Source organism: Parasteatoda tepidariorum, chromosome X1 (assembly GCF_043381705.1).
Source record: "Parasteatoda tepidariorum isolate YZ-2023 chromosome X1, CAS_Ptep_4.0, whole genome shotgun sequence".
NCBI classification, from domain to species: Eukaryota; Metazoa; Arthropoda; class Arachnida; order Araneae; family Theridiidae; genus Parasteatoda; species Parasteatoda tepidariorum.
The window spans coordinates 40,771,907-40,784,147 of NC_092214.1; the positions used below are offsets into that span (position 1 = coordinate 40,771,907).

General features: G+C 29.9%; 1 protein-coding gene across 1 annotated transcript in view; it reads left to right on the top strand.

The window, feature by feature from the left end:
- Positions 1-6,204: 6,204 nt before the first annotated feature.
- Positions 6,205-12,241, top strand: part of LOC107439183 (integrin alpha-9) — a 92,511-nt gene continuing 86,474 nt past the window's right edge. The window contains exon 1 of the mRNA XM_016051687.3: positions 6,205-6,459. Within this exon, the coding sequence (XP_015907173.1) occupies positions 6,302-6,459 (158 nt within the window). The 5' untranslated portion in view covers positions 6,205-6,301. The remainder of the gene's footprint in view (positions 6,460-12,241) is intronic.

A 12,241-nucleotide genomic window follows, 5' to 3' on the forward strand; every position in this document is an offset into this window, starting at 1 on the left:
TTATGTATGTAACCGTCAATGTATTAGAAACAAGCCGGCAAAGTATTATACAAATTAATATTTTACACATAACCTAGGCATTCTACAGAATTACTTATGCAAAAACTATAGGCATCCCGCAGAATTACTTATACAAGAACTATAGGAATTTTATTTAATTACTGGGTAGATTATATATTAATTATCAGATTTCCTACTTTCTCTAAAGAGCATTCGTCATTAGAATGTTTTGGCATTCTATACAATTAGGCATTCTATAAATTGAGAGCATTTTGTACATTACCACAAAAATTATATTTGAAAGAAAATGTGGTGTCGGAGCTTTGGTATTATAGTAATTAAAAGGAATAGAGAAAAAAGGAAATTCAATGGCATGTAGTGAAGTTTAAAGTTCAAGTAAATCTAGGGTAAAAACAAGTCTTCTCGCTTTTACATTACATTATAACGAAATCATTTCATCTAGTTATAAAGATTTTTAGGACGTCTGAAAGATTTTCATTATTATTTCGACAGGAAAAAAGTTCTCTTCTTTCGTATTTCTTTTTAACTTTGTAAATTTAAAAACTCTCTAAAAATCTCTCTCTAACCATCGAAGATAACATTTTGAACATTAAAAAAAGGAAAAAGAAACGTTTAAGAATTTGCTTGAGTCGTTTGTGAAGAAAAAAAAATCCGATTGCAATGACTTTGATGAAAAATCCCTTTCAGATGACTAATATTCGTAGGTACTACACATTATAATCCGGTTTCTGGAAAAAATTAATTTATAAAAGATATCCCCTCGAATAGTGTTCTGATACAGTGCTTGAATATTACAAACTTTAAGCCTTAATGGGTTTCCACACAAAATAATCTTTATTTAATTAATTCTCTTTATTTAATTTTCACAAATAAACTAGTGATAGATATTTACTCTATTTGGCAGTATCTTTCGATATATGTAAAGTACAAGGCCGCCACCCAATCACAATTTGAGATATAAAGCTCGCGGTATTTTAGATTTTCTATTTATTTATTTTTTTTTTCTGAAAAATTCATGCCAATACGATTTTGCAATCAACAGTTTTTGATAGAGAGATAAATACACTCACGTTCATATATTAAGGATAATTCAGAATTACTCGGAAATTGAATCCTTAAAGTAAAAATTTTACGTGCAGAATAATCACACATATCTTCAAGAATAATTTGCAAATCAAATTACAGAAAGCCACTAGATTACACTAGTACGTCATAATGACGAGAGTGTATATAAGAGAGGATATAAGGAATGTGGCAAAGAAGTAAAATTGTTCACGAGCGTTCTGAAAGCCGCTCAGCCCCATAACCGAATAGTTATGACACGGAGATTTTTTACGTGGTAGAATTATCGGCCTTCTTGAATATGGGTGTACTCAGAGGGAAGTATCCTAAAAACTTGGAATTGCCTTTGCCATCTCTAGGCTTTGGCAACGATTCTAAGAAGAATATGTATGACGTTACAGTACAAGTTTTTCCCGAGTTACAATACCGAATAAAGACTGGTATTTGGCATTAACTGCCAAAAGAAGCTGACGGAACACAACATGGCACCAATTTCATTCCTGATCTGAACTTCACCCAGTAAGGTTGTGTTGTTCTCGGAGTCATGACTTCAAGACACTTTGGACGAGGTCGAAAGCTAAACTGTTCACCCGGGAGACACAAGATAAAGCTCAGGAGCCTCCCGTGCAATCAGAAGACATCGTCCCTGAGGATCACGAGGGCAGCACTAATAAGGCTATTGAAGAGCTCATTTTATTCTTCCGGCAGGAAAGAGACAAGTATTGAAGACAAGTATTCAGACCCTAAAATAAGGAAAGAGGAATACAATTTAATTGACGGAATTATTGACACCCATACTAAGTTACTGGCTTCCCGAAAGGACACACCCATCCCTGAGAATCTTCTCAAGCCAATAGATAATCATCAGTCTGACCCAGATGCTCTATATGCTATATGATCTGTATGCTCGCAGGCCTGTCACATGTGTTCCGCTCACGGCAATTCGCTGTCGCCAGCCTGGAGTAAGGAACATGCAATGTGAACACCTTCACAGTGGCCTTGTGTGATGTTTCCCGACGAGTCCAGATTTAGCATTGCAGTCTGATTCACGTCCGACTTTTATGTGGAGAACGTCAATTGCTCATTACCACCATCATTGAACAGCAATGCTCTTTGCAATACTCTGTCCCCAGAGCAGTTTAATTTATTTAAATCCTAAGAAAAGCATGCATTTTCTTGACGCATTATTAAGCTAAACTTCAATAACAAGTGTAAAAGCCGCAATGGTTCAGGGAGAACGTTCGCCCTTCAATGAGGACCCAGGTTTGAATCACAGCGGTGTCTAGTTGATACGAATATTGCTCCCAGCTCGCACTGGCCACAGTGCTGATATTAAATGTACCCAGTGGTAGATGAATCATGGATTAGAATCCCCTTGTTATCCGGCTAACCGTGGGCTGTTTTCTTGTGTTTCCTCTCTATAGGCAATCACAACGCTCGAATACGCCATCTGGGGAGAAGACTAGGTTCATGCCTTTCGCCCTTCCCTCTCCTCCTCTTTTCAATCGTAGAGGAATGTACTACAAAATTTTTCCTTTCCTTAATATTTTTCGTTTTTAATTACAAAAAGTATTTTTTTTTTAATTTCCAAGATGCTGCTTTCTTTTAGAACTATGTTTAATGTAGTTTTCTGTTCAATATAGTTTCCCAACTTAAAAATTTTAATCTATATAAAAATCAAGACAGAAACTAACGTAGTTCCTTCTTCTATGACTTTCCACACGCTAATGGTGGAAGCATGCGAAGTGTTGCCATAGGTAGAGAGTTCTGCTCTACGCCACCTGTAGCCCATTTCGATCGCCAATGCAAATGTGGGTTATTTCCATCAAAAGTCCTCCACGAAAACTAATTTGTCCCACCACTTGATCCAGGAGTTCCTTTGTCTTCCGAGTTGTGTTCAAAATTACAATGCTATGAAGTTTAACATTGATAGTCGTATGCTCAGAATTGGATCAGCTGTTCAACGTCGGTTATAAAATGAAATAAAAGATCAGCTCAATAATTTGATGCTTAGCCTGTCTGGACGTTGTACGGATTGTATTTCATCGAATGGGAGACATACAATGTATTAAACTTCATACCAACCGTGTAATAATAGGTTTTTATAAAGCGATATTTTTTATAATTGCTCCAAATAATAAAAATTGTAGTTTTTAAGAGTGCTATCATGCATACATGCACCATCTTTTTTTGTTCTTCATCTTTTGTTTAAAAAATGGGCTTTATGAATAAGTCCACATTGTTTCTTTTCTGGAAAAAAAAATTTTTGCAGGAGGATTGCATTATCCTTAATTTATGATCATGAGTGTAGTATTCAATTGACTGTTTTTAAATTTTTGACTAACTTTGATTTTATGCAATTTGCGTTAAAGGAATTTTTTAGCGGTCGGTTTTCATCAATATAAACTGCAATAAAACTAGATTTTAAAAATTGAGAAACGTGTCATTTGAAATTACTTTCTCAAAACCCCAAATCGCATCATTTTATTGCCTTAAAGTTTTGAGGAAAAATGCATAGCAGTTCTAAAAGTTATCACGCGCTTCTCCTAATCTAATAAAGCGATCCTTTTATTTTTTTACCTTTTTTTAAAAAGTTTTGCACTATCTAATTATCATCAAAAGTTTGTTAAGTACAAAAAAAAAATATCAAGAAAACGCAAATTAAAAATTTTACCTAGAATCCAAGATGGCGGGAGTAGATCCGCTTAAGGAAATTTCAAGTACCTTCTTAATTGTTTAAAATCCAAATCGAAGCAGAAGTAAAAATTGCGCATTTAATATTTTTAATCATCACATCGCAAAATTTTGTGCATTTTTGATTTCTTTGCTGGTCATTTTGTTTGAACTATGATAAAAAAAAAATATAGCTGGAATACATTTTTAATGTATTTTTAATAATTTTAAATAAGAAATTGGCAAGACGGATCTAGCCTAATATAGCACTATTAATCATCTTCGATAAGAGCTAAATACACTTCCAAATTCTTTTGTTATCATCTAAGGATTATGATAATGTATTTACATGTAATCATCTCTTCTTTTACTCAAACAATCAGAGATGATTCTTTCTGGGGATTGATAGGAGACTAATTGCTAGGCACCGTGCCCCCCTACTTTAGACTCGTTATTTAAGAGGATGTAAATTTGCTGTTAATTGAAAACGTATGGTTTATATTTGTTTTGTTACATTTGTTAAATAGAAAATTCTCAGGGATGCTGAAAGCAAATAAGGGCTAGTGGCGCAAGAATAATGTTATAGGCATATTGATTTTAGAATAAAGCAATTTTTGTAATTTGACATGAAAAATGACATTTGAAATTAAAAATGATATAATTCTTTCCTCCATGGTTTTATGCAAATTTTTTATCCAGAGAAAGAAATAAAAGTTGATAGTTTTAGCACTTAATTAGGCAATCAAAACTAACTACTCTCATAAATGCCCCTTAAAATATAAAATAATAAAGAAAAAAAAAACATTTATACAACGTTTCTAGTTTTTTTCAGTAAGGGAATAATAAAGATAGAAAAGGGCAATATGGAAAACTTTTCTTTAGTCCTCACACGAAATATACTTTTATCGATTAAAATTTTTTAAAGGAATGTAAAATTGTAAATTAAAATATTTACTTTCACCTATTTTTTTTAAAAAAAAAGAAAAGGGAAACGAAAAGTTAGTGAGAAAAAAAGCGAGACTAACGACTGGCGGAAGAGGCAATATTGATAAACTACCAAAATAAGTCCCTAAACAAAATATATTGCACTATTATTTAAATATGAAAGATAGGAAATATTTAAATGCTTCTATTTTTTATAAGACACAAAATGAAAAAAAAAAAAAAAAACAATAAGAGGCAAATATCTAAAAACTTTACTCCAAATGCCCTTACGCCGAAGGGCGGTGCGAACCCTGTTAACCAAAAAATGATAACGATATAATTATTAAGGAAAACGAAGTAACCGATACTTTCAAGTTAACCAGAAAATTTTAAACCTTTTCTTTTGTATAATTGGTAACTATTTAGCAAGTTCATAGATTCCAGATGAAGTAGTTTCATAGTGGCTGATGTAAGTTTCCTGACCTTTATAAGCTTTAATTTCCAAGATCACTTTGTCCGCATTTATGTAATTTACTAGTTCGTAAAATACTAAACGGTATTTCTACCACGCAAATTAAAATTTAAATTTATGAGCATATGCTTAACAATTTTAGACTTCTAACATTTTCGCTTAAAAGAAAAATTTAAAGCATAAATTAAAGATTTACAGATAAAAAATGTAATTATAGACTCAACATATAATTATCATAAAGTAAATTACAATAATTATGTTATGAATACTGAAGTGAAATTTTTAAATATTTTCTTTTTACATGTATTTAAATCGTGTTTTTCTATTAATTATTTTATCATATATTTATTAACATATTATGCAGAAATATTTTTTTTCTTTTTTGTTTTTATTAAGTCTATACAATTTTAAATAAATAAATTTTTCTTAGACCCCAAATTTCTTTGGTTCCAAGGAAAAATTAGAGCGGACAAAGAGTATTGCTCAACTGAATTAAATACAATTTTCCTGGCATTAAAAAATTTAAAATTTCATTAAGTTCCGATGTTTTCCTTAGGTGTTTAAAATTTCTTTGACTTGGAAATTAAAAATTTCTCTTTATTTAGAAACTAAAAAATTCTCCAACATTTTTAAAGAGTAAAAATTTCCCAGACTTTTCCCTGTCAGTCAGTTGTTCAAATGAATGAAGATCTCGTGAGAATACTAAATTACCTTTCGAAAAACAATTGATAGATAACTCGCTTTTTTTAAACAATATATAGCCCCTTTTTATATAGGGTAGTGGGCATTTGTATTATTGCTGGGGGGGGAGGTTTTGCAAAAAACTTGCTTTATAATTAGCTTCAAATTCCATATATAAATGGAAAGTTTTTATATTTTTGTCATGAAAAGTCAGGTAAAAAGATGGGAAGATTGACCTTGTAAAACCACTCCCGATTGAATTTGCAACTAAACTTCATGACTTGTCCACAATAACTTACTTTTGCGTCATCTGAATTTCCGTTAAAAAGTGAGCAACCTGTACGAGTTAAGTCACGTGGCGGATAACATTGCGTCACTTCCGACGGCGTGGTCGAATTGTTTGTTCCGTATATTTCACACGATTGACTCGGAGAAGCACTTCTTTCTCTTTTCCATTGACCAGCGAACATGAACACTAGGATAACGATTGTCTGGGCTCTGGCTCATCTTTTTTCTACCGCGCTTTCTTACAATATAGATACAAAATTTCCAATTATTTTTAAAGGTTCTCCTGATAGTTATTTTGGATACACTGTTGCTCTTCATAGAAATAGAAATGGACCTATGTAAGTAAATTTATATTAAAAATTTTTTACATCTTTAATTCTTAAAATATGAATATTTTATTTGATGATATCTTTTAGTTATATTTTTGCTACTTTAAGAATTTTCAAAACTAATTAAAGAATAAACTTATATATTTTATCTTTTATTATAAGTATAAATTTCTTAACTATTATTATATATGTACCCGGTTGCAGAAACCCTCCAGCAGCTGCAGATTATTAGCAAATTATTTTTCATCTAAGCTTTCCTTTCATTTTTGAAAAGTAAACAAATAAAAAGGGAAAATTGCCCATTTCAAACTTCTCTAAACTTATTTCGAATAAAAATTACAAAGCTGAATAACTCCGTAAAAAACTATAAAGATTTTTTTTTCTCCTGTCTCTTGATTACAGACTTGACTATATAAGGATCACTGTATAAAATTCAATTTAAATTTGAACACTGTTTTTATGTATAAAAAATAGAAAAAATTTTCTTTTTAATGTCGCTCAAATGCGTTAAGCAATTTTTTTTTTCTTATTTTCACACCTTTAATTACTATATTTTAGACTAATTATGTTTTGAAAACTTTCCAAAAATTTTAATTAAAAAGAAGGGGGGAAAAACGAATATAAAGATTACTAACGTCTTTCAACTAATAAAATATACCCAAGGTAGATACTTTTCTATCTTTTGGGGGTTAAAAATCATTTTAAATAAAAATATTTTATTTTAGCCTCATTCATCACGGATTTGGTTTTTATAAAACATTGTTTCACATTTTTTAATGTTTTACATTTTGGCCATTTAGTATCTTTTATCCATAATTAGTTATACAAAACCGAAACAAATACTGTTTTTTTATTGCCCAATATAAAAGTTAGAATTTTTGTTTCATCATAGTTTTTATTGGCCTATACTTTTTATTTCAAAGAAAAGAAGTACCTTGTAGCGAATAGGTATAAATTGTTTACTATTGATTTCTGGTCTTTGCAAACAGTGGTATCAGGATTTGTGACCACATGAGTGGCGTCAATATTTTTGTGATAGTCGGTCAGAGTGTCTCCTCAACGAAAGACGTTGCTTTGGTCAATTTTTGGGACAAATTATCAATAAAAGAGTTTATCCGAGGTTCATAATCAGTATTTTATTTTTGTGATTTTAAATGTCTGTTCTTTAGGATCTGAAATTGTTAAGGGTCAGCAAAAAAAAATTTTTTTTCTATAATAGAGCCGACACGAAACCCTTATGTCGAGGCTTTTATCCCTCTTCCGATGGTGACATCTCTAGGATGAAACTAATCAAATAAATTCAAGAAATACATTTGGAGATTCCTAAACATTATCTTGTTATCTGAAAAGTGCCAATAAAATAAGTTTTTAAAAACTTATTTTATTGACACTTTTCAGATAAGTTAAGCACGTTAAGTGCAATAAATTTCACTTGCTGACTTCGATTTTAAGCTTTCAGGTTTATAAATCCTTAGACAACTTTAGTTACCACGACCCCATCTTGTTTTAGATATCTTTAATTTTTTTTCTAGTCTTTCTTCCCTTTTGCGTCGAATTATTATATATTTTTACCTTGAGATTGGCGTATTATAGTCACATCAGACACTTGTGCTTTTTTCAGGGAATTTGCTTTCTTAACAAAAACACCGTTTCCACAATCTCGAGTCCTTCAGTGATTTTTCTTGTGTGTGTCAGACTAAGTTTACAACATCGTTTGGTAAACTTATATCTTTTGTGCAGTATATATATGAATTATGATATACTTTTTTAAGTTTTGACGCTGAACAGCCTCTCCCTAATCTGTCACCAAACTCTACCCGGCTTTTGTGTTATTAAATCAGGGTTGGTTGGTTCAAACCACGCATTAAACCAAATTTTCCCTGTATATTAATTTATTTAATGCTTCAGTATGTTAGGAAGCATATTGTAAACTTGAAGTTCTATTATATGTTTTTTTTTAAATAAAGAAAAAAGTTTTTTTATTCTTTTTTCTTTTAATTAAACCATTAGTACTAAAACATACTTTAGCTATTTTATATGCATTCCATTTGTCGCTTTTATTTCTTTTGCTTATTCCATTATTTCCAAATATTTTTTTAATTAAAAAAATATTTAATAATTTTTTAATTAAAAAAATATATATGCTGCTTAAATATTTCTTATTAAAATTGGTATTGATTCAATCGATGAAAAAAAAATATTTATTTTACAAAATTTTAAGTATTACTCTAATGTTATAAATTCTATTCTCTTAAATAATGATAATGTTAATAAGGCTGATGTATGACCTTTTCATATCACAAGCAAGCAAGAAGGGTTTACTCTTTTAGATTCATTACTAAAATAACATTAAGATGTTGAGAGTTTATTTGCATGTTAAGTGGAGCTGTAAAGTAATATGTAAACATATTTAAGATATTCATTTCTTTTTTTTATCATGTTAGCCTATTTATAGAACAAAAGTGAATATTTTTAAATTGTTTATTAATTGATAAACATTAGGTAATTGATAGTTACTTCCATGAATTACTTATGAAAGGTTCAGTTACTTTTATCTGAACCTTAAAATATTAATGAACCCTTAGTTTTAACAACAAAAAATATTAGTTTATTTAAAAATTAAAGAAAAATTGAAATCAAGAAACCGGGATCTTTGGTTTTTTGAGCGAAATAATTCATATTTTTTCCAAACCTGCATTAAATTATATGTTGTACTTTCAATCTAATTTATGCAAAGTCAGAAATGAAGATAATCGTCGTCGGGCGCAATTTTTGAGGGGGACGAAATTAAATTAAACAGTCATAATAGCTCCCTAAATTTAACACATAAAAAAAAAATTTGCTGAATACCTGCAAAAGATTAATATTTTTTTCTTCTTGTTCTTAATTTAAAGGAATTTAAATCGATAATTCATGGAAAACAGCCCCCTACCAGCGACGCCCATGGCAATGAAGTTTTAACTAATTTCTTTTTAAGTAACGGTGTATATTTTTCCCATTTGTGATAACTTAAGCGAATAAGTTAGCCAACGAAGAAATGTGTCGTTTTATTAATCTATGTTATTTTGCTGGATTTTTTTTAAATGTTTATTTTTCTAAAATTGAGTTGTTGTTTTTTTAATTTTTTTTTTTAATCCAGTTTAACTTCTAAAAATTTTCCGTCATTTTTGCTTTTCAATCATGGCATTTTTTAAAAATCAGACAATAAAGTATTTTAAATAGCACATGAAATACTATCACAGCGCAGCACTTTGCGACCTTAACCAGCAACAAATGAACCTTTCTCTTTCTACGTATGAGGTCGAGTACCCATAAGGCCAAGGTTAAGTTCACCAACATTAAGGAATCCAATCCACCTTGATTTTAAATTTCAGGATTGATGACTTTCACTTGAAAGGATAGTACGAACGGATGAAGAATTTTTAAGATGGGAGCCTTACTGTTTCATGTTTGAGAATAGTCATAAAAGAAGACGTTTAAAAAGAAAATAATAATATACATGTTTTGTTTAGTCTGTGGGCGATAAGTGGTATAGAAGCAACAAAAATGAATAATAAATGACGGATTTTTTTTCTTGTTTTAACCCTTTGACTCAAATGGGACACCGGTGTCCCTTGTATATATTTTTTTCTGACGCCCTAATTACAAGCCAAAGTAAATTTTGGTGCTTTTTAATAATGAAAAGATATATAATAATTACTAAAAAAACTGTTTGATTATCGAAATTATATTTGTACTGAAATATAAAATCCAAGAAAAGTGGTTTCAGATGGGACACCGGTGTCCCCTGAATATATTTTTTTCTGACGCTCTAATTACTAGCCAAAATAAATTTTAGTACTTTTTAATAATAAAAGGCTGTCTAATAGTTACTAAAAAAATCTGTTTGATTATCGAAATTATATTTGTACTGAAATATAAAATCCAAGAAAAGTGATTTCAGATGGGACACCGGTGTCCCTTGTATATGTTTTTTTTTCTGACTCCCTAATTACAAGCCAAATAAGTTTTGGTGCTTTTTAATAATAAAAAGCTGTCTAATAATTACTAAAAAAATCTATTTGATTATCGAAATTATCTTTGTACTAAAATATAATATCCAAAAAAAGTGGTTTAAACATTTTTTTTTTATTCATACTCAAAAATTTATCAATCATTGATTTTGAAAATTAAGGAAATTTCAATAATGAATAACAGTTCCTCTTAGATTTAAATAACTGCAAATAAGTGCAAATTTGAAAAATTATTGTTTGGAAGTGATCCGTGTTTGGAAAATTTGACCTTTAACGCAGAAAAAGTTACCAGAGTTTCATTCTATATTTGATAACCTTAACTTATAAATATGCTAAATATAGTATTTTTCACTTATTTTGATCTAAATTAATACAAAATAATGGTAAAAGTATGAAAAATATGAAACATAAATTCTGCGTCAAAGGGTTAAGATTTTAAAAAAATTAAATTTTACTTCATATTTTATTAATGCTAAATATTTATTGGAATAAGATATTGATATGATTTCGGTAGTAAATACAGTTATACTCGTTTAAGAAGTTCACGTTTGAAAAGTTATGCTGTTTAAGTTATTTATTATTCCCGTTACGAATTGAATGTTACATTGGTAATTTACTTCTAAAATAAACATTGCTTACTGTGAGAGGCTTATGAGCAGTTTGTTTTTATACCGCTTATTTTATATCTTAAGTATTTCTTTATTATTTTGCAAAGCACCGAAATTTAGTATGAAATAAATAATCTCAAGAAACTCATATCGTGATAGATTTCTTGATTAAAAACTGCATTCGCTTCAAAATTCATTCGACTGTTCGGAAATAACAGCCGATATGTTTCTAGCGCTTAAAAACAGGCGCCCATTTCCATGACTTGCCAGACGTGAATGAGAAGAAACAAAAGTGATTTGAAATGTAAAACGTAAAGTTGCCAATGAAAAATGGAGAAATAAAGGCATAATATATAAAGTGAAAATAAATATAGTAAAAATAAATAAAGATACCTTTATTTTTCGTTGGCAGTTTTACGTTTTATTTTTCAAACGAAGCATAGTATATATATATAAATTATGCTTCCAGGGAATAGTTTGTTCTTATTGCTTTTTTTTTCGGGTTCAAAATTTAAATAAAACCAGTGAGGAAGAATTATGTTATTATAAGCAATTTTAAAAATTGCCTCTTTCATAAATCATTTTGCCCTTTGCATTCTTCTTGCCCTTCTAGTTTTTTGTTACTTCCGTCATTCCTGGTTATGTGTGTTGCATGATGCCTATGTAAGTATATATATATATATATATATATAAAGAAGCAATTTTAAGTTTTCCTTCGAATCAAATCTTTGGAACACAGTGGACTAGTGTGTGGTTTTTTGTGAATTGACAAATCTTAGTCCGTAAGTTTATTCTCTATTATCATATTATCAAAAAAACCTGTGATGCGTCAGAGGTGAAATCACCGGTTAAAAACCTTGTTCCTTGCTGTGACGTAGCTCATGACGTCACGAGCTTTCTCACCGCAGAAAGTTTACTTTCTTCTAAGTAAACGTTGAATATTGGACATCTGTGACGCTTAAGTTCCATTGAAGCGGCAATGACTAATTTTAATATTTCATAAGTCACGATTGTTTTCTTACAGTAGGGCAAGGAAGATGGAAAACCACTTTTAAAATTATTGATAATATTTTATTTTCATGTTTTTCTAATTTGTCTTTTATTATTATGTTTTCAAAATATACATATTACTGAGCTTGTATAGTATATATATATATATCTTTCAATCTA